Consider the following 25,229-nt stretch of genomic DNA (forward strand, 5'->3'; position numbering starts at 1 on the left):
GAACTGATGACTAGCCGATTTTGGATAATTGTACATATACTAAAACATAGTCCCGCGGAGGAGGTGAAATTTTCAGAATTTACTTACTTTTTGCATGTTATTACAAGAAATACGCGTAATTGTGACTACTTAAACTTTTTAAACCGTTATCGTTCTCTGACACGTGTCATAGAATTATTTTTTGACAAAATGGAAAATCTACTTTCACTTTCCTATGCTATAGTATTGCAACGCAATATGGATCGGGAGACTTAGATATCATAAGATCAATGTCCTAAACGTCTTAATGATGCACAAATAGAGTGCTTAAGTCATGTCATCAAGAAGGAATACTGTGTGGTCTGATATACCAGCTGTCACCCCATGTCAATGTAGGTGTATTGATATATCATATTCTGTTCAAAGTGTTAATAACCAAACACTTACTCTAAGTTTACATATAGCAATTTGATAGTCTAGTCCTTCCCTTGGTGCACCACTGACAGTTAGACCAAAGAGAGAGTAATTTCTCTGCTAAAGCCTATTACTAACTGGAAATGCTAAAAAGCACTTGTTTGTATGAACCATGGACAATGTAATACTGACAGGATTTCAGTTTTCAACATCACTATCATGAGTGAAAAACAACCACCTTTGTAAATTCCAGTTTTATTTGTACATATATTAAAGTTCATACACACTATTTTGCAGTCTATTTTTTATTAATTAACAGGCCTGCTTAACATTGGGAACATATCAAACAAATACACTTCAGGTAAACATATAAAATCCTAAGTACAGACAACTTCAGTACAATATAATTATTAATAGAAGTATTTGCTGGTCAATAGTAAAAATAAGGCCAAGTCATGAATACTGACTGGCAAGCCATTCAATAAGTGGTATATAACATGACTTTAGACATTAATATTAACAATTATTCTTAAATATTAGACATGTCATAAAACACAAACTATGGACCAGATATTTATGTAAGAAGTCATGCAATATTACTAATGATTATTAATATTATTACTGGTACACACATTAAAACATTTTATCAGATCAGTAAGAGGTAAAAGGGTAATACACTCATAACTTAAATGAAAATAGTAACTAGAATGTTAACAATGTATATATATATACAGTCAATAAAAGATGTTTAAAATGTTTCTAGATTCTTTTCAATGTTTTAATTTGATAGTATTTCACACAAAAATTCTGTTTGCCAGGCTAGTTGTAAAATATTTGGTTCATTCTTCTCTCAGAAAGTAGGTTTAATTTCCAATATTTTACCAAAAATCTCCATCTTTTTTACATCTTCATACCAAAACTTTTGGTAAATATTATGTCAACCATACCATTAAAACACAAAGCAGTATGTTTAAATCAAGTCCCTTGCTTCTGAAATGGATTTTATTCATAATTAATTTTGAAACAAAAATAACAATGTCACTTAGTTTCAAAAGATTCCATTCCGGGGGCATAAAAATCTAAATGTTACATTAGTATATACCTACTGTTTCATGTATCTAAACTGTAACATTATATCAAAGTTAATTGGATATTGTGCTCAACAACAAATTTTATAACAATAAATTAAAGCATCAATCTCATAAGTTTTCCATGGCAAAATGCTTGAAACACTTTCTAAATGTGCAGTGTTATGAAAGATATTATAAGATCAAATGTACATACATGAAGAATTAAAGATTTATGTGTTAAAATTTGGAATTGTAAATTGACATAATTGGAGGTAATAAGGTGGACATGTGCCAGGTCAGGATTCGAACCTGAGACCTCCCCATGACATTGTACTTCTATGTCTGGGGTGCTCTAACCAACTGAGCTACCTGTCACAGACTGTCCTCACCGAGAAATAAATTCTGAAATTTTTTAAATTTTGAAGTAAGCTGAGAAAATTTTTATTGAATATGATTTTTACTATTCCGACATCATATAAATACGTACTAATTATCAGCTGTTTATTCAGATTTGTATAGAAAAAATATCAATTAACAAAACAAGAATACAATACAAGAAAACAAAGTGTGCATCTGGTATTTATAGCCTTTTAGGTCTGGTATTTAGTCTTTAAGGTCTGGACCATTTCTGACTAGGCTGTACATTTAGCCTTACTGGACTACATCATACTGATACTTTGGAAATTAGTCCTGCAAAAAATTAAAAAAATGTATGACTGACGTTATTTCTATATAGTTATACTGAATTTGAAAATGGTGCGTTCAATACTTTTGTACATTCGTTTGATGAAATGATGTACATGTACAGCTCAGTAGGTAGCGTGTAGATCTACGGATCGAGAGTTCGATCATCTGGCGGGGCTGATGTTCTTTGCGACTATTTGATAAATAACATTGTGTCTGAAATAATTAGTCCTCCACCTCTAATTATGTGGGGCAGTTTGCAGTTACTTGTGGAGAATAGGTTTGTACTGGTACAGAAATCAGAAACACTGGTTAGGTTAACTGCCCGCCGTAAAATGACTGATATATTGTTGAAAAACGGCGTTAAACCCAAAACAAACAAACAAAAAACTGTACAGAAATAAACATGTACAATTTTGAGGTAAACAAGCTAAACGATGCCGTTTTTCAGGTATGAATCGATTAACACAACTGCAGATAACTTAAATTCATCATTTCAAATGATACTAGAATGGATACACTAGAATTAATCATACTCTGGAAACAACAATGGTGAATATTCAACTAAAAATGCAAAACACACTTTCACTTCCTTGTTTACGACTCCATGTTGAAAATAATTCTTACCCATAATGCCCCGAGCGAAAGTACACAGGTCAGTGCGACAGTATGAAAGCGCTACCGTAGTGTACACAATGCGTCATAAGAGGGATGGCAATTTATTAAATAAGCTTTCCCGATATGCAGAACGAGTAAGGCTACCCCTACTCCGTCTTCTGATCACACAGGGCACTGACTCCCGATAAGCAGAACGAGTAAGGCTACCCCTACTCCCACACTGGCCATAGCTTTATCAGATCAAGTGGTTCCAACGTTGTTTGAATGGTGAATTTTACGCCGATCAGATGGAGAAATATGGCCGATACTACAAATTTCCGGTATTGTAAGTATGATTTGAAGGAATTTCTACCCATTAAATAACGAATCAAATGAAAACGATGGGTGCACCTGGAGCGCAAATGTGTCTATGTTTTAGCACATGTGTCCATTTAGCTGAGATTTGTGCCGCTTATTCAAACACTTCTGTACAGTCCGGCGCGGGAAGGAGATTTTTGACAGTTTTTGACAATATCACCTGAAATATAGTGTTTAGCGGCAGCAAGTAACTGTTTAAACACTTTTTATGTAAAGGGTTACCTCTTAAAACAAAGCGTGTGTATTTTCATAGAATTATTCAGAGTTGTTTCTGAAAAATCGGCCGAAAACCTGATGCAACGCCGTTTCGAGTGGGTCGCTATGCAACGCAATCAAGTGGATACCGTTCTGTGTCTTACTTGCGAAGTATTATCCGTCTTAAAAACAGTCATTAAAGGCTAACAATGAATAAATTTAGAGAGCTTTATATCATTATAATGATCCCGCCTTTCTAATATATTGTACTTTTACATTTTTATGCTCGCTTAACATTTAACATATTTTTGCGGACACTGTCAAAAAACATCTACACAAAAACATAAAGCAAGGATGAACATCGAACAAGATCATTTAGTAAATAATAGTTACAGTTTGTAAAAACAAGAACCAGTTCAAGGATATCTATCTCATCCACGAATGGTACTGAACAGCATGCCAAAAGCGGGTTGACTCTTTAAATCAGTATAGTAACAGTTGGTTACTTTTTAGTCCCTTAAAACCAATACAATGCGATTTCATTACTGATTTGCTGTGCATTTAAGCCGTTCATACAAAATAAATAAAGTTTAGTCCATGATAAAAGTATTGATCAGTTGTTTGTACACATTTTCATTCATATTCCTGGTGTAGCCTTCATTTATTTTCAGAGAGATAAATCACAGAGAACGTTAAAATTGGCCAAGGAAAAAGACAAAATTTTCTATGCCTCCATAAAACAGAAACGACGTAATAAACCTCTATGGTCGCCTTTCAAAAATGAAAATACAAATGAAATACAGACACCAGTGAAAGAAAATAAACGGACTAGCAATAATACTAAGAGAGACGTGTCACAGTTGTACTATTTAACTGTCTGTAACTAAAGAAGAAAATCGATGTTTGCCAAGGGGTACTTATTCGATTTGATAAGAGTTAGAAATATTGTAAAATAATGTATCTTTTGCTTCAGAAAGTTGTCTCAGGACAGCCTTGTCGCTTGCAATGTCTATATCTAAAAAATCTGTCTCTTCCTTTGTTAATTCTTCAAACATTTCATCTGATAAAACTCTTTCTTCTAATTCCTTATTGTGAACAGGGTTTTTTTCTTGATATTTTGGTGCTTGAAGTTGGAATTAGCAGAATTTTCGGGGTTTTTTTGTGTGTTTTTTATTCACTTTGAGCACATAGAGAAAACGCTTTTAATCGTTTGCTTGGTGACACGTCTCTCTTAGAATTGCTGGTCCGTTTTTTTTTATTGGTGTCTGTATTTCATTTGTATTTTCATTTTTGAACGGCGACCATAGAGTTTTATTACGTCGTTTCTGTTTTATGGAGGACAAAAAGAAAATCTTGTCTTTTCCTGGCCAATTTTAACGGTCTCTGTGATTTTATTTATTTTGTATGAACAGCTTAAATGCACAACAGTAATGAAATCGCAATGTATTGGTTTTAAAGGACTAAAATTTACCAACTGTAACTATACTGATTTTAAAGAGTCAATCCGCCTTTGGTATGCTGTTCAGTACCATTCGCGGAGGAGATAAGTGAAATGGTTCTTGTTTTAACGAACTAATACTATTATTTACTTTATGATATTGTTCGGTGTTCATCCTTGCTTTATGTTTTTTTGTGTTGATGTTTCTTGACAATGTCCACAAAAATATGTTAAATGTTAAAGCGAGCATAAAAATGTAAAAGTACAATGTATTAGAAATGGCGGGATTATTATAATGATATAAAACTCTCTAAATTTATTCATTGTTAGGCCTTAATGACTGTTTTAAGACGGATAAGACTTCGCAAGTAAGACACAGTGACGGTATCCACTTGATTGCGTTGCATAGCGACCCACTCGAAACGGCGTTGCATCAGGTTTTCGGCCGATTTTTCAGAAACAACTCTGAATAAATCTACGAAAATACACACGCTTTGTTTTAAGATGTAGCCCTTTACATAAAAAGTGTTTTAACAGTTACTTGTTCCCGATAAACACAACATTTGAGGCGATATTGTCAAAAACTGTAAAAAATCTCCTTCCCCCGCCGGACTGTACAGAAGTGTTTGAATAAACGGCACAAATCTCAGCTAAATGGACACATGTGTTAAAACATAGACACATTTGCGCTCCAGGTGCACCCATCGTTTTTTATTTGATCCGTTATTTAACGGGTAGAAATTCCTTTAAATCATACTTATAATACCGGAAATTTGTAGTATCGGCCATATTTCTCCACCTGATTGGCGTAAATTTCACCATTCAAACAACGTTGGAACCACTTGATCTGATAAAGCTATGGCCAGTGTGACTCCGTCTTCTGATCACACAGGGCACTGACTCCCGATAAGCAGAACGAGTATCCGTCTTCTGATCACACACAGCATTCGAATTTGGCAAAGGTCTGTCAACATGTCCGTACTTTGTACTTGCCATGAATAATAAATTTGGCCAATCTTAGAACATTTTTATCTTTCAACGAGTCATACTGCCAGTTCCGAAATATCAAAGATTTTTGGAAGTTCTGAAATACCCAACAAAAATAAACTCTTTATTAGCATTGTCTATGTATGACGTTCTGCTTTGAAAACCTCTTAACAACTAAAATATTAGACTTACAAAGTCTGTTGAGATCAAATAATCTGTAATAATATTACTTAGTTTCTTCATACTGACACTGATATTTTCTCAGAAAACCATTTTCTCTCTAGGCTCATCTCAACGTTAGAGACAGAGGCAAGAGATATTGTTAATTTTTTTAGAAAGTGGTTTCAGAGAGGACTGATTTTATGTCCACTGCTTTACATTTTATGACTCTAACGACTGATGCCAGTCTACTAAAATATGAATAGAAAGTGCAAAAAAATTCACGTTCTCTACAAATTGGACTGTGGGCAGTCAAAGTTTGTTATAAAAGGCAGAAGATTATATTACCAAACACCGCTCTATAAAGTCTCCTCTGCCGGTTTTGAACAACATTATCTATTTATAGTCCTAAAAGCAACAACATTATCTATTTATAGTCCTAATAGCAACACCATTGTCTATTCATAGTCCTAAAACAGTGTTTGAAACTGAAATTCATTTAAGTGGCGGTAACCAAACAAATTACAGTAAGTAGTTGGGAAAATAAATATTATGCTAATGGTCTATTTAAAGTCTAAGTGGGCTTTGTCTTCTTTCATTAAAGTATAATAAGAAACAATTCCGATTATCACTGCTACATTTTGTGTAAACACCCTTTAAAGCTAGGTAATGTTGAAATTATAACTACGATGCTCTTTCCTATATATTCACTTTAAATTGTTTATCAAGGGACATCAATCTTCTTTAATACATGTTCATTTTGTCGAAGTAGTTTCCCTTGAACTATTTTACACCATCACCGTCCTGTTACCGAATTAATGCATCGCTCCATCAACATCGTACCATCGTGTACTTGTTGCTTTAGCAATAGCTCAATGATAAAGACACCAAAATTCTTCGCGCCATCGTACTATCGTCTTCGCATCATGTCAAGCTTATACCACGACAGTACGATAACACGATGGTGATGACACAACAGCACGATAACAAAGACGCAACTTTACGTCATCGCACCGTCGCTGGAGCAACAGACACGCGAGATACCCCAGCAATACGGATGCACGGTTGTGATCGAACGAAAGCACGGTGTCGGAGTATCGTTCCATCGTAGTATCGCGTCTTCGTCATCGTGCCTTCGCTCCATCACCATCCTGATATTGTGCTGTCTCCTGATGCTACATCGATTGCACGATTTCTTTAACATACATTTCAACCAAAATGTATACTGGGAGCACATACTACCATGGTATTATGGAATCAACCGATCATATATCTTAAAGAAAGGCAGCATTTTTGAATTTGACTAGTAAATATCAAAGAACGTTGCGAGAACTTGTGGGTCGACCCTTTTGCCTATTATATGTACAATTGACGTAGTTATCTGTTTATATATGTATATATTGGCAATAAAATATGTTTAAACTAAACTATCAAAGAACAAGGCGAACCAGTTTTTGTTAGTCCCCTACGGGTTTAAACCAGTTTCAGGGACTATAAGATTGCACATTTCCGTAAGGCTTTCTGTGGATATTTTTTTACGTGACAAAAAGAACAATAGAGAGAACAAAAGAGTAGCCACATAAATACCCATATGTAGGAACGTCCGTCCGTCATTCCGTCCGTCCGCAATATCGTGTCGGTCCATACTAGTTACTCCGTCTTTTATCAAGAGAGTTTAATATTACTTGGCGCAAATGTTCCCCATGATAAGACGACGTGTCATGCACCAAACCCGGACCCGTAGCTCAAAAGTCAAGATCACACTTAAGGGTCAAATGTCAACAAAGCTCCTGTATGTAACTCAATTATCCATGAAGGGATTTTCATATTACTTGGCAAAAATGTAAATAATAGTAGGACAATTTGTCATGTACAACTTCCCCAGCTTAAAGGTCCATTCAAATGTTTACATGGCATGAACCGGGTCCCTGTCGTGTCCTGTCCAGAATCTGTCATCCATAAGGGATTACAATTTTACTTGACACAAATATTTCCCATAATCAGATGACGTGTCATGTGCAACACCCAAAATCCTAGTTTAAAGGTTAAGGTCAAACTTGGAGATCAAATGTCAATAAGGTATTTTTTTCCTGTCATGTCCATAACTTCGTCATGCAAAAGGGATTTAAATATAAGTTGACACAAATATTTTCCTGGATGAGACGGCGCGTCATGCGTAAATCACGGACGCGTAGCTCAAATGTCAAGGTCACACTTGGGGTTCAAAGGTCAACAAGTCTTTTTTTCTGTCCGGTCTGTAAGTCGACAATCCAAGAAGGGATATTGATATTACTTGGCACAAATGTATTCCATAATAAGACAAAGTGTCGTGTGTAAAACACATACCCCTATCAAAATTGTCAAGGTCACACTTGGAGGTCAAAGATCAATAGGGTTTTTTTCCTGTCTGGTCCATAACTATGTCAACCATAAAGGAATTGTAATATAACATGGCTCAAATATTTCTCATAATCAGCCAACGCGCCTTGCGCAACATCCTTATCCCTAACTCAAAGGTCGAGTTCACAGTCAATAGGTTGTATTTTTCCTGTCTAGTCCATAACTCTGTCATCAATTAAGAGGTTTTAATACTACTGACAAAAATGTTCCCCTAATGAGATATTGTGCCATGTACAATACCCAGACCCCTAGATCAAAGGTCAATGTTACACTGGAAGGTCCAAAGTCAACATTTAGTTTTTCTTGTTCAGTCTGTACAATATTTGAGTATAAGCCCATGTGTTATATGGACCCAATTAAAAGAATTTGTTGGTGTATTTTCTTCAAAATTACTTCCATTTAATATTTTTCTCAAATCTTTTCCACCAGTTTTAAAAAGAAATGTTAGCAAAATTGAAATTAAACACTTTTTTACATTTATAGATGTTATAAGCAACCAACAACTGTAGATGTTACATATGCAAATTGTAATTCAAACGTGTGTTGTAACATATTGTATTTATAGTTATAGTACAATATTTTTATACATCATTGACAGATATCATCAGATCATTATCTTATACTGCTGAAGAGAAAATAAATTGTTCAATTTGAAAAAAATTCAAAGAGAATTAACAAAGTTATAGGAAGTTTTAAAAAGTCTATGGTGTAAAAATTAGTGTAATAATGAAAACCACGTGAAAGGTGTACCATGGTTATATGTTACTTCACTATATAACTATAACGTTGGTAATAACAGCATTAATTGTCTTAATAAAATCTGTAAAAAGATCCCTTGGAAGCACAGAATCCAACCAAAACAGAATAATAGTAGACTCAGTTTGATTGAGTCTGTTCATGAGAGGTAATGAAATGTACAGCACCCTTCACGCCCCCTAGCAGCGGCTTAAGCGGAAATCTATTACACATCCATTGATGGACTACATGATCCCAGAGGACCAGAAAATATAATAGCGCTGAATACATTTTGGAAAATTTATTCAAATTGTTATTTCAACTACAGTTGTGTACACATGCTTGGTCGGAAGTACAAAAATGTACTGTCTTTTTTGATAATTATGTGTGCTGATTAGTCAATTTGTCAATAGTTTTCTAATAAAAACGTTAGTTTTTAAAACTATTTTTCTTCTATCAGATGTTGTGTTAAGAAGTCTATATAATGTGTGCATGAATACTGTTAAAATTACAATGGGTGTGATGTATAGGTTAAAGGGATGGAACCCATTAGAACACTAGTAATATGTAAGCAACGCATGATACTTTTGAAAGACTTTGGTCGATCTTTATGCTTTACAATAAGTATGTAAAGAAATCTTTTGTGTATCAAAAGCACTCTTTCTTGAGAGAAATCTGGGTGTGATTCGTATACGGTCAAAAGAAGTTAGATCATTTTTCTATATCCCTTTGTTTGCCGTGTACATGTTAAGCTACTTGTTATATAATGAAGGTATAAAATAAACTGTAATATCGCTATTACGTGAGGTAGGTTTATTTAATCTGTGCCATTGCGCAACGCAATATGTCATGGCCTCTGTATTATTGGATTCAATTTGTGTTATTGCGTCATGTATGTAACATGTTGCTCCTGAACTATTGGCCGTAAGGGCGTACAGGTATGGTACAGGTGATTCTAGTACGCAAATAAATCTAGTAGGCAAATTAATCTAACAGGAAACTATGCAAAAATATACCAGGGTAATAATTAGATACCAGCATATAATACTACTAGAATAGCATTGATATACATTAACAAAGTTTTTACAGATATATTTGCTACACGATTGTAACTTTCATAAAATACCATATTTGTCGTTATCAAATGGTCTATATTACTTTTTGCAAAGAAAGTTTTAACAATGTTGTCTGAATTACAAATCCGTTTTAAAATATCAGCTTCCATAGAGATACAGATTTACACGTGCGCGAAAAGCCGTTTTATACTTTACAGTCAAATGCTCAAATTAAAGTATATAATTGAGGTACCAATCGACATTTTTTTTTTCTTCCGAACTCTTGCTTTCAGACTGAATATAAATTGTTTCTTCTTACTGACAGTAAACATAATTTGTAATAGTAGACTTTCACTTAACGAAATATTTAAATGAAAATTAAATTCAAAATGTGAAATTTACGCTTTTCTAGTTAGTACGAAGTACAGATTGTTATTGTGTTCCATAGCGTTATCATGTTAACTTCCAGAAACATTAGTCTACATTTGTACTTTCAATGAAGTCAAAGAGCTATACACTATTTGAGCCGCACCATGAGAAAACCAACATAGTGCATTTGCGACCAGCATGGATCCAGACCAGCCTAACGGTTTCTCTAATTGCAATAGGCTTTGAAAGCGAACAGCATGGATCCTGACCAGACTGCGCGGATGTGCAGGCTGGTCTGGATCCATGCTGGTCGCAAATGCACTACGCTGGTTTTCTCATGACGCGGCTCATTTATTTATTAGTTATTTGAAGAGGTTTAGAAATACTAATATGAGTAGAGCTGTGCCAAAAATGTGTTTCGTGGTGAAAAAACGCAGTATATTATTGGTAAAGTCAATTAAGATCGGCCGTTTCGAATGTATTTTATTTTTAAGTTCTGTATATAAAATCACTAATATTCCTCTATTGTTGGAGGTGTTGCCATCACCTCGTCCATCCACAACCCCGATCCCCACCTCAAAATGGATCTCTTTTTTCTATTGATATTTCGCTTTGCGTATCAATTATACTTTTAATTTATTTACATTTAAACTCTTTCAGATGGAACATATAACTATAGGCCGCCAATATCTCATCTTTCATATGACATAACTATCTTCATACATTATATCTTTTGATTTTAAAATAAATTGTACTTACATTGTAATAGGCATGCCCTTTACTTGAACACTCGTATATGCATGTAACGGATTACAACAAAAGTATTTTTTTTTTGTTTGGCAGACGGAAATTTTACTGTGTCAGTTCTGTTCTCTTATGTTCCTGACTACGAAAAATCGGTAAAGTCGATAAATTTTTTTAGCAGATAGCTTAATCACGAACAAATAATTTTTTCCTTGGCCTTGGAATGTACTACGGAGAATGTCATTATTAGGGCAGATAAACATTATAAAATTATGATCTAACGTTTAACAATGGAAAAGTTCAATTAAGTAATAAGGAATTAATCCTTACATAATAATAAACGTTACTCTTTTGACCACTCTGTGGTTATAATCGGATTGTGTGGCCAAATTGTTAATACAGATGTATTAAATCTATTCTTATTCAATCTAACTCCACCAGCGATCTATAACACGGTTTTCGCGAGAAAACATTAATGTGTTCTGATGCTTCGAATTTATCTAGCTCTGTCAATACAGCTACATTTTATTTAGACTATTCTGGTTTTCTGTAGATAGTTTTTTTTTTCTTTTTTTTTTTTTTTTTTTTTTTTTTTTGACTATTGAAAATGTTAACTTCCAACTGCATATTGGAGTCTTCAGTATCATCTAAAAATTTCGTATGGAACCTTAAATTGTACTTCGTAACTGCAATTTTAAGTTGTGTTAATCTGTCCATAGCACGTGAACAAATAAGCATGCCGTCATAGTAACTGAAAACGGTGACGTGTATAAGCGTATAAGACTTTTCTAACTTTTATACTAATCTGACTCTAAGCTACAACTGCTTAGGAATACGTTCAAACCAACAACAATCATCAACCGTTTGTAAATGTACTGGATAATGATAAAACAAAACTTCGGCTTATTATAATACTCGATGTATTACATTTCCAAACTGCATGATGTTCGCCTCTAATAAATTCATATTAAAAAATCAAAATCAAACAATAGAAAATTATAATATTATATGATGTAAAAACTGCTTGAAATATAGCGTCAAGCAAAATCTGCACACATGAAACTTTAGACAGTGATATATGTAAAAACAATAAGCCAACATCTAGATAAAACATTTTGTTTTGTTTTCATTATGATTATGAATATTTCTTGAACTTTTCACCTTCTGTTTTAGACAGAAGTTATTCAAACACACATGACCCATCCTTGCCTGGTTGAAAGGTAAACCATCGTACAAGAGTTGCGTAATTTTGAATACGAAAGTCTCTTACCTAGTCAATTTCTTAATTTGCATGATTTCACGCATGCGCATTACTACGCAACCAAATTGTCCTCCTAACAGTGTCACGAGAGAGCGTGAGAAACAGCCCAAATTAGCGCGTCCCTTATTGTTAATTACCTAACATTAAACAGGGTTGTATCTGGGATCATTTTATGTCAATGATTTTACATTATATTGAAACCAGGGTGACCGAATCAACGACAGAAGTTTGAGGTCACAGCTTTGACCAGGAGGAGGAGCATTTTAAGTTAACTTGAAGTCGTCTTATGTAATTCATAAAGATAAGATAGGTAGCATACATAGGGGTATCACCTGGACATGACCCCCGTAAAATGATGTAATCCAGGTGTCTGAGATTTATTTTGTTGACATTCTTTCAATAAAATCAGACAAATTTGCGTCTAGGGTCAAAGTCGGGCCATTTTAAGTATATACCGTATCTGGAGTACCTGTAATGTGCGGTGGTTTTTGTTACGTAATAAATTTAACTGACCTGAATTAGTGGCAATTTATATCATAATAAGCTCTTCGAAAATGAGTATATATAAACTCCGAGATCTATTTCAGTCGGTTATATTATTGGAGATGCTCTTTTTTCTAAACCGCTTTAAACTAAAATTTATTAATCAATCTGACAATTTTTGCACCAGTTCGTAGAAGAATATCGCTAATCTATTTCGTCCATATACGCCGATATACAAAATTCAAAATTGTATTTTGGATAAACACTTGTGTTTAAACCAAATAAGAATAGATTAGTACATGTTTTACATGTACTACTGATACATCAGATTTTAAAAAAGATCTTTGATTTCAATTTTGCAATAGTCTTTATTACTTTCAACTTGTTCTGGAACTGAATAGCTGTTGACTTGAACGATAAGTTAAAATTGTAATGTAATATTTTCCTAGTTGTTTGTATGTTTAGAGTAAGAACACTTAAGCAAATGGTTACATTAAGAATTAGCATACGGATGTCACATCCGTAAATTTCAACTGTAAATTTTCTTATATGACCGCTAAATACACTCCCTCTTACACAATCCCTATATTAGGCAATACTTATATGACTGTATCTAGGTTACGCGCTTGACATGAACGCAAACATCTTATAAATGACCATAATAATTAACAGTAAAACTTGTCCATGTTTTAAGGATGTTTTATGCGATGATCTGCCCACTGCATTTGTCATACAAATGTCACAATAATGTATAAATAATTGATTTTTATGGTATTTTTGGCAAAGTTTGCCCTGCTTTATTCTTATATATGAACTGTCTTGTTTGCCGTAATTGATAATGAGAAAAACAATAGCGCTGTAAAACTACATCATAAAATACATAATTTGTAACGACAAGATGACCGTCGACCTAGTTAACGCCGCTAATTGACCAACGGCTTGACAGATATGATATAACTGACATGCGCTACGGTCACTTGATATATAGCATTTTCATCCGAGTGAAATTAATAACGCAAAACGTATAAAAACCTATGTATTTTAGTATTGATTGTCGTTGGAGCTGAAAATGACATTGAAATAATTAGCAGATAAAAGTACATGTATTATATAATCACAGGTAACCATATACATGAAGCCTTTGACCATACAAAACAGATGGGCATTGGCAATAATCAGTACGCCAGTTATGGATAAGATAGGTATAAACGGTACTACTTAGCATGTAAAGAGTCGCACCAATAAAATTAAGCAGATGAAAAATTATTTGGCAATGACTGGGAATGTTTGTTCTTCTGGCTGTTTCTTCCATTTATCAAGAAAACCATAAAATTAAAGGTTTGCTTTTTCAGTCAGCTCGATTTGATAATGTGTACCGCATGTTATTTGCAAAATTGCATACTAAAAACACCACTGCTATGAATTACTGTATTCTCTGGTATAATATAATTTACCAGATTTATATAGCGCCTTTTTCATGATAAACACGTTCAAAGACGCTTTACATAGCGCAAAGGCAGCCACTCAGTGCGCCCAATTCATCCTCTAATAGGACACACAGTGCGATCTGACCAGCGATCTGACCAGAGTGACAGGGTGAGAACGCCCCCAGGAGAGAGAGAGAGAGGGGTGGTGGTGGGGGGGGGGGGGGTGGGGGGGGGGGGTGAGATCCTTTTAGATAAGGCCTGCCCGGCTAACTTTGCGACTAGACAATCTGGTTCTTTAGCGTTCCCGATGTATAGTATCGATATACGCGAAGCCGTCTTTCCTGGGAAGAACCAGTACTGGCCTCTTAGTTAGGTGGGAGGCACTCAAGAGCATCTCAGAAATTTCCAGTGTCTGGACCAGGATTCGAACCCCGGACATCTGGATTAACGGTCAAACGTGTTACCACTAGACCATCGGGTCACCTTTATTCAAATTATATGATAAAACTATTGTTTTCAGCTTACAGATACTAAAAAGCTCTAAAACTGTCAATATGTTATATTTACATTTCCTAACATGTCCATGTACATGTACATGTAACAGATACTACTTGAAAACGTGGGCGGCCATTATCGACACGTGGATATGAATAATAACTTTTGTGCAACAAACTTCTAATTTTACATATGTTATATATCTATTATTATCTATGACAAAGGGCGATATGACATCAACTCTGTGGTCAAACATGAGCTAATGGATGTAAATGATAGCAACATGCACTTAAGTAGGTCAAGCTTACAACATGGACATAAATGTGAAAGCACAATTTGATTTTCTAAAAACCAGAACATGTAACATTGATCATTCACTTTCCACATCTATACGAACATTTATCAGGGTTTATAATACAAATAATGTATAAATGTGTATTGTTTCTATATAATAATAATGATGGTTAATCAAATAGCAGCCAGGCAAATAAAAAATATAAATAACATTAGTGTTAATAGAATAGTGCTAACGTAAGTATACGTCCAAACAAACTGCAAGAATGCTAAATAAATAGAGGATATTTGAGTGTCTTTTCATATTGAATTTATTCAACTAGTTTAATAAATTCAATGTGGTAAGACACAAGTCAAATGTAATATTCTTTTTATCACATGTAAGCTTTTCCTGTTGTTACATCAAAATTTCTTCTTTCTTCACTTATTATTGACCAAGTAAATTCGACCAACGTCTCCTATAATTAATCGACGTACACGTCAAAGCTTTCATTACACTAGTACAATAACTTTAATATTATGAAATTTATGTAATGGCTTAATTTCACTTCCACGACGTCAAACATGTGATAAATAGTAGGAAATATATTAAACAATATCTCATATTCTAAACATGCGTAAGCTTTGAAATGGACATCTCTAACTTGAAGACTGATGAAAATCAAAGAAACAAAGCAGTACACAAACTGAAGATACATTCTTTCAAACGTTTATGAGTGCAAAGGTGTGCTTTTCTATTACAAAAGCTTTAGAAAAAGTAAACTTAATTGCACTGCACGTAACTTTTCAAACCAAATAAATAAAACGTGAAATTAAAGTACCGCGTGATTCTTATCAGATATAACAAAGTTACGCAGCTAGTATTATAACTTTCACAACAGCGCCCGGACACGAGGTAGTACTGTCATACACTCTCTACCAATGCAAAGATTGGATATATTATATCACATTTTAGAGAAAATGCAGACACTGACGTTAATTTGGTTTTCAGTAAAATCAGATTTAGAATACAACATTAGAGAACGGAAATAAAGAAAAATCTGTTGGTTCATGCATGGCTGGTGCGGATTTGAAACCATTTTTAAAAATATTTTCTTTCACTCATGTTAAAACATTCGGTTATTCAGTATTCCTGCATCCTGTACTGGTATTGAAACTAACAACTTCACTACATGAAGCTGAGGTGGACAGCGGATGGCTTCCCTAACGAATCGTCAGAGTAATCTTTTGCATCGCCTTTTAATTGAACTCACGACGTCTTAATTCATGGGTTTGTGTTCTACGGGTAGATTCATAAATATAGGAAACCTCGAGTAATTTATACACCTGTAATAAAACACACATGAAATGCCCAAGACAACAAGATAATAATGCAAGAATGCCTATAATTGTAAATATTCATTGTATATTTCTAGCCGATACCTACGCGATATATTTCTACAGATCGGCGGTTATTGCAGTCCCAGTTCTGCCAACACGTTCTGTCGACAGCGAAAAAGATAGTCTGCGTCCACGGGATGGGTCTAGAAGTTTTCATTCTTCAGTATCCAAAATATCAAATGAGAACCAATCTCTGTAAACCCTCAGTTAGTCATACACAAAGCTTTCCTTCCTATTGTCTGTTCAAACGTTACAAACACTTTAGAAAAGTCCTTGAAATATATGTAACATATCCTTGCTGGCCTTTCAATTAAGCCAATCAGCTTCTCAGGAAGCACTCATAATTACGCCTTCCTTATAACATATTGTGACCAAAACATTGACGTATAAATTTAGGTCATGTCCTTTGTAACTATTGTAATAATTTGAAGAAACTATATTTGGATGATGATATCATATTTACATACTTTTTTCTCTGAAATATGAGGTTCTACTAAGTAGGTAAATTCAGAAAATTGTATGAAAAAAGTTTGTATTTTTCAAGTAAAGGTGTTTGGCTACTGAATCACATGTTCTGTTTTCTCATTGGTCATAATGTTTAGCAAATCAGCCATCAGAGGAAGCTATGATAGCATCTTGGTGTCCCAATACCGAATACCACTCTTTATTTATAGCATTTATTTACGAAACAAAATATTGGTAAAACAAAAGTCAATATTTCTATAAACAGCTTTCCTAAAGTAACCTTTAAAATTGTTAATTATATTCAACGTTAGTATACAAGTCAGTATCTGTATGAAGGAAATTGGTGGTTATAGCCCAGAAATTACCTTAATGATGTAATATTACTATTGTATTTTATTGCACAGAAAGAACCCTTCTCTTTTGTCTTATTGAAATAATTTGACTTACATTAACTATTGGAACGTGTTGTATCTGGTGGAACACTGCACATCACCTTAACTTGACACCAGTCCTTTCATAAAGACCAGCCGCCGTGTCATCAAAGGCGGCTCTTATACCCAATGTTAACTGTATTAAAACAGTTTTGTGTAAGGTGACCGGGCAAGTGAACCCAATTTTCGTAAGGTCAAACCATTCTGAACAATGCTATGGGAAATTGGACAATAACACTTGCAACGAAATAACGGTTCAATCAGGATGTGAAAAAAAGAAGTTACAATTTGCATATAATTTAAAATCTTTTGATATTCTTTTATGTCACACAGTATGAACAAAAAAGCTAATTATTTTATCAAACGGTCTCTGATACCAAACACTTTTTCATATGATGTCTTTAAAAGTTACTGAGAAAAAGACTATCTCGTTCTAATTCTGCATTTTAGAAAATAAAAAATGTTCAAACATTACTTTGTATCACTACTTCTGCAGCGATTGTCATCCTACACTGTGTTTGTTGAATAATTATAAACTTTCAAATTACGCGGGAATTCATGTAGAGAAGAAAAACATTGCAAAGCCGACAACGTTATACTCTTCCTGGGTTTATGAACACTTATTAAATTTGTACTTGAAAGAACTACGAAATACATTTAAAGTATAAACAGAACGCATCTTAATTTACAAAAACCAGTAAGTTTCTAAAGTTAAAACCAAATACTAGTAGTCGCCTCACACCAGATGGTGCCTTTTGGCATGACGGCTCACATTTGTAGTACAGAAATATCCTGTATTGGTTATATTAAAATGTTGGATAAGCCTTGCGTAATCTCCTAGTCATAGTTGAAATGTTACATGATTTTAGCGTTGTTTGTATAGTTTATTTATCTTTAGAATATTCAACCGACTGACCAAACATGACCTGGTAAAACAAACATTATGTTTGTAAAAGATGGTCATTTATATCCAAAAATCGTAATATTACATAGAGAGTTCAACTGGCTTAATCGATAGTCCTACAATACCAGCAATGCCTTGTTTCAAGTTCCCTGTTGTTACTTGATATCAATAATCAAGAATGTCTGCCGGGTTTCAAATCTTTATATCACGTTTTAAAACTACAACGACACATGTAATTGCAGCCTTCAATATTCACTATGAATCATAAAAATTCAGGCGCATTAACGAAAAAAAAAAGGCACATTCTAATCTTTCTCGGTTATTTTCGAACTTCAATTCTTTATTGCAGCATTTGATAAATATTGTTACCATAGTGATATGTAATATAATACAATACGTATCACAGACGGAACTTAATAAAATTGCGAAAACAAAAGGATGTCTGATTAAATGTCTTTTATTTCATCTTTAAATCAAAGTATCATGCAAATATACTGCGATCATTTTTCCTTTAAAAATGAACTTTCTATCCATGTCAATGTGATCTAAAGAAATCGTTTTTAACATATTGTCTTGTAAAACTGTAACTGTCTTGTTAACTATTTTAAAAAAAATAATAAAATTAACCGAAAACGAGATAAAAACAAGTTATGTATGTCCAGGATACAGAAACATGGCTAGCTCCTATATGTTGTCTATTTAATTTAATTTAAGTATCATGTATGGAATTTAAAAAAAAGTTTCGGAAATAAAATAATGAAAAAGAATGATAGTAAACCGTAATTTGGGAAACAGCACATAACATTTAAACATTTCAAAGTTATAAGATTAATCAATAGTTCGTATCAGTTGTAAATGTGAAAATATATTCAAGTGATACTGACGAGCCAATTTATACTTTTAAGTTTCCGTTTGTTTCATAAATTATGATATTGATGGTAAAAGTCAGACAGCCAGACCTTGAACTGGTCTACCATTTCTAATTAAACTTATCTTATTACAAACTTCGTATCACAAAATCAGATTTTTAAATGTTTTGTAGAAGAAGAAAACGTTTAGCACGAGAAACGGGAATCAGTAAAGATATTTTTGACAGTACGTTTTAACATGATATGAATTATGATAACGATAGACGTATCCGCGTAATGATAGGTGTCTGTTTTCCACAAATGAAAATTTACAAGTTCATCACTTTTGCCCATCTTTCCCCTGATCTGTCTAAACATTGAGATCCTATCAACGATACACTAAAACCTCCTTGCGGTCATTTCGACCCGCTATGTTGACCAATCGGGTGTAAAACCACGCATTGCCTCTGCGTTAAAATCACCTACGATTACGCGATAATTATACAGTATTTTTCATTACGGTGCTCTTTTGCAAGATTATATAAGACAGCATAAAGAACGCCTAAAACAATAAAGAAATATATCAGAAACAAATCCAGAAAACGAAACAAACTTTCGCATAACGTCATTTTTACTCTGCGCTTTATGCATACATTGTGCAAGCAGGTCATTCAGAGTTCATACTAACAAGATATCATATAAGCTGTGGTCATTGGCTGACCACTGCATTTAGTAGTTAGAGAAGGATCATATTGTACAACCTCATAACGGGAAAATTTATACTATCATTTCAAAAGCGAAACTTGGATTTTACCAGCATTAAAGGTTGCATGAAAAAGGTAATATTTTATGGGAAATACGAATTTTTAATATTCTCAAATGTATATTATAGAATATTTTTGTGAACGTGTGTTGATATTTTTTGTTATTAATTTTATAACAAACAGAGACTGATAATACTTGCTCAAACTAAATATAATTAATAAGATAGCCAATGAAAGACGATATGTGTGTTAAAAGGGAAAAATGTTTTTAAATGTATGTATACTTTACCTTACTTCAGGTATCAAAATGAGTGATGCGGCGCTGGACCTCTCCTCTAAGTCCACGGCGACCAAAGATGATCAGATATCCCGACGATCATTTTCCGATGACACACCGCCTTCGCCACGTACGCCAGTTAGAACCTTATCATCATCCGACGGAAATGAAAGTGACTCTTCGTCGTTACCCCCGTCAGCAATAAAACCTGTGCCAGGACCTATTCCAACCAGTATTCGTGATTCCCCGTGTTCAAATCCAGACATTAATCATGGTAACGGGGATTCGTTACCATCATCACCGACAACACCATCATCAGCCGGCACTAGCCGCCCGTTCAAATCGTATCCATTAGAAAGCATGACCTCAGTGTTCACATCGCCGGCTTCAGCTGCTCTTCTGTCAAGCCACGCAACCGGATTACCGACGGGATTACCCGTCGGGCTCGGATTATCATCATTATACGAGAGTTCAGCTTCTTTTCCATCATTTCCTGTAACACCATTAACATCACATCTTTTACAAAGGAAACGAAGAGCTGAGAGTAGATCTAGTTCAAATACCAACCAAGACAGTAATTCTGACTCGGAAAATAAAAAACTTAAACATGTGCCTGAAGAAAAGAAAGACAATTCGTACTGGGAAAGGAGAAGAAAAAACAATGAAGCAGCTAAAAGATCTCGAGACAATAGAAGATGCAAAGAGGAGGAAATAGCAATGAGAGCTGCATTTTTGGAACAGGAAAATCTGAAATTAAGAGCTCAAGTGGCAATATTGAAAAATGAAACTGCTAAATTGCATTATATGCTATACAACAGAATTTAGATGCATATTTATTTTTCAAAGACGTCATCTTTCTCAGGAGATATCATGTGCTCGTTATCAGATGTGTGTTCAGGGATCTATAATTATTTTTTATAAGCTAATATTGTGTGTAATTGCTTTGATATGACTTGCTAATACGATTGTGCTGAATTTCTAAAACCAGAACAGATGTTGATTTGGGAAGATGAATTTCACATATATTGATTCAAATGTTTCATGAACTATTCTATATGTTGTGTTATCACAAAGCATGTTCTTCGGGTATTGACAGTTTAACAACTAGTTGGAGCTAGAATTAACTAATTTACAGTAAATAACCCAGTGAGTAAAATATGTAGGATTATCTGTTTTTCACGGAATCAGTCGACACTATGATTTTAAAATGTTCAAATATTTTTAACTCATATGAATAAGGTATGGTACTTGAACTGTTTTGCAAGTGGTCTCTTTGATTTATATATTTCTATTGTTTATATTTGATTTTAATTTTTGTTCTTTGGCTTCGTAATTAAATCCTACTTTTTTAAGAAATGGCAAGTAAGCACTGTAGACAAAAGTTATTTATCACATTGTTTTCTTGCCGTCTCCTGGACAAAGCGTAATGCAAAGAAAAAAATAAGTTTTACAAATACCTAGCTACAGATTCTGTTTATTGTTTGCGTAAATGTCGAAGTGCTTTGTAGTTCAAAACAAAGGAACTATACACCTGAAAATACCTCATAGGCTGATATTGGTGCATAGATGTGTGTATAAATGATACTGTTTGAATGTATTTAAGTGACTTTGTACTGAAAGAGATTTTTGTAACAATTGTGTGTTTTGTTTCTCATACAGATAATTGATATTTTATTACAATTTTATATAAAGTAACGTCTACTTTAAGATTTTTTTTAATGCACAAAGCCGTTCTGAATGCCTTCGTCGAACTTACATTATCAAAAAAGTCAAGTCCGTTTGTTCCAATTTTGTGTGTGTGAATAAAGTGCTTTTTGAAGTATTACTAACATTTTTGCTTATATAAGTAGTGCTGACGTAAGTCGTTATTAAAATGAAAACTTATTTGCTTTCCATCACTTATAATGTATACATGTTCTGCATAAATGTGCTATATTTTCTTATATTAATCTTTATTTCATTTATAAACCACCATTCTTACAGTGTTGAGACTTTATTGACGTCACAACAAGGTTTGTGTCGTAACTTATACATGTAGTTGAACTCCAACACAGTCCACATTTTGCTATATATTTTAGATGTTTTAGCTTTCTCAGGAATATTATTAATTTCATTTTACTCTTTTGTGAAATGTTTTTTTTTATTGATTATAATCGAGAAATGGCATTTTTGTAACCCTCTCTCCTGTTAATATTCGTTTTTAAACAGTTCATTCATTTATATCTTATGAAGCAAAACTTTACGGGTATTTAAACGATTCGGTTGACATTCTGAATTATACATTTTTATTATCATTAAATAAAGTTTACATTATGTCATCTATTTCTACTATTTGTTCCAGTAAATTTTAGAATTTATTGATTTTATCTTTAATACTATTTTTGTTATCGGTACCTCATAACCACCTCGAAATATCCAAGTGTGGCCAATAAAATATGTTTCAGTCATAAAGTAGCCAGTTGAACAAAATGCTCAAAAATTATTGGTGTCAATAAATTTTAAGCGATAACTTTGTTACTATGTCTTCTATAATAGTTTCGACTTAACAATCAGACAGCATATTTTCTCATGTATTTCTTTATGCGAATCTCACATTTTGATATTCTTTTTTCTTATTTCAAAGACAGTCTTAATTGTGTTTGTCATTTTTTATTAAGTCGTGTAAGAGAAATCATGGATTGTGAGTTGTTAATATAATATAATATATGTTAAATCCACTAGAATATAATGATTTTATGTCTTATTGTTAATTTTGTAAACAATTAAAAATAAAACAAACGTTATTACGTGTTTTAGTTCTTTGTATATGTAAAGTAAGTTACTACTGAAGAACAGCATAAAGGGTGAACTTTTAGTACCTTACGCTTAAAATATTATTGTGAAAAAAATATGTTTCATAGGATATTTTGGTCAAAGATTATTGGAACACTTTTGTCTTCTTTGTTTGAAGTACAGCTTACAATACGCAACAATTCAATTTTCGTGTATTTTATTGCGTGATTCAGTACTAGGTCATGACCGTAGCCGAGAGTTAATAATTACGCCACTCTTACACAATACTATCGATCCAACACTAACAGCCTTTACAAAATCTTGCATAATCATGCGGGTGAACTCTTGACCAAACCGTATGTCCATAATTTCAACAGTATTTAGAAAATTGCATAATTAAACATTCATTTAACAATTGTTCCCAATAGAATTAGGTGATTAAGATAACAGTATTTAAATCAATCTTGCATAATAACAAATATGAACACAGCCACCTTGCCAAATGTATACATTGGTGAAATACTATCGGATCAAAGTGAACAGCCCATTATTTGTTTAGAATAAACCGATATATATATATGTAACAGTGATATTTGCATTCTCAGTAGCTGAAGTACGACTACCGTTTGCTGCTTTAGCTTATTGCATTGCCGACGAGTGTACAAATGTCGGGAAGCGGGTCAAATTGCGCAACATATTAGGTGGACATGTAATATATCATAGATGTTAACACATCACACATTCCTTTCTACAAATGTACACCTAACCTAGAGGCTAGATATCGCAAGGTATATGTAAAGGTGAGGTAACATATCATGTGTTATGTAACGGATATTACATTTGCCAAATGCGTTACATAATCTAATTAATATTTGGCTAAATATGTGTCAGTTTCAAGATAAGATACGAACGTAATGTGTATTGAGTGTAGGTCAAACATGTATTGCGACATGTTCACAATAGGCAATGTATTTGGTGAAAAGAAGTGTTGTTTTTCATGTAGAATTCAAGAATTTAGAATATATTTTATTCTATTTAGCCTAGTGAAAGATAGTGTATTTTGGGGAAAATAAGAATGCATGTACTTGTATGCAATCTGAATGCACTATCGACATATACAGTAAACATAAATTGTAAGATCTTTTAAAGGACATCAAATCACTACACTTCAAAGGGTAGATAAATGCATTCGTTTGATTATTTAAAACAGAAGAAAACTTATATGCACAGTAGAGCAGGTTATCACAAATTACAAAACAATCAAGAGTTTTGCTCACAGCTGAGAAAAGAAGGTAGTTCAGTCAAGTAAAAATGATCGTCTACATTTTGTATCTGTCACAATTTCTTAAAAGTTTGTTTTTATAAATTTGTTCTAGAAATAATGGCGTTTTCTCGTTTTATCATTATCATAAATACAAGATCTTTCAGTAAGTACTGGTCAAACGGTGTTTATAATAAGGAAGATGTAATAATACCAGTTGCCTCTTAGGATGCTGATTGGCTTAATCAAAGTACAGACAAGGACGTATTACATATTCTTCAAGGACCTTCCTTTAGTATTTGTGACATATAACCAGATAACATCAGAGGAAAACTTAATAGAGGACGAAATATTTTAAGCGTTTGAAATATTATAACAAAAATGGTATAGCGACGGCCATGAACTCCACGAGGTCCAAGCCACTGAAGACTTCCCGTTTATACAACATTCACAGCAGCATCTGTTCCCCTTTAAAAACGTTTGCTATTAAATGATAAAAGAGCTTAGAAGTGCTGCTTCGATTTTAAAAGAAAAATATTTTCTTTCATGTGTAATAAGCTATTCATGTTAATCTACAAAACATTAAAAGTACATATGAATTTAAAAATTTGAATTTCCACATGTTCATTTTTGAACACGGCGCGCAACAGTTGCTTACATTTTATAATACAGTTTTGATAAACTTTAAAGTAATATTATGGGTACATTGAGACCCGTGCAATATTATTTTTTGCAGCTAAAACTATGACGACCTAAAATGGCTCGAAACTACATAGCATATCTTCGTATTACAAAGAACTGGCTGTTTATACCCGCTGTAATTTAATATAAACACCATCAAATGGAGGATTTATTTTAACAAATGTGCAAAGATTTGACGAGCAGTAAAGCGCTCAGTTAACATGATGTACTTGGGTAATGATTGCTCCTGCATCTGGCACCTGACGTAACACAGTCCCCTGC

General features: G+C 33.6%; 1 protein-coding gene across 1 annotated transcript; it reads left to right on the forward strand.

Annotated features, from left to right (window-relative positions):
* Positions 1–241: 241 nt before the first annotated feature.
* On the forward strand, positions 242–22,945 carry LOC123525310 (transcription factor ces-2-like). The gene is made up of 2 exons (XM_045304257.2): positions 242–371; positions 20,256–22,945. The coding sequence occupies exons 1-2, from the start codon at positions 314–316 to the stop codon at positions 21,056–21,058; spliced, it is 861 nt and encodes a 286-aa protein (XP_045160192.1). The 5' UTR covers positions 242–313; the 3' UTR covers positions 21,059–22,945.
* Positions 22,946–25,229: the final 2,284 nt, after the last annotated feature.

The sequence above is a fragment of the Mercenaria mercenaria genome, chromosome 1 (genome assembly GCF_021730395.1).
Source record: "Mercenaria mercenaria strain notata chromosome 1, MADL_Memer_1, whole genome shotgun sequence".
Classification (NCBI taxonomy): domain Eukaryota; kingdom Metazoa; phylum Mollusca; class Bivalvia; order Venerida; family Veneridae; genus Mercenaria; species Mercenaria mercenaria.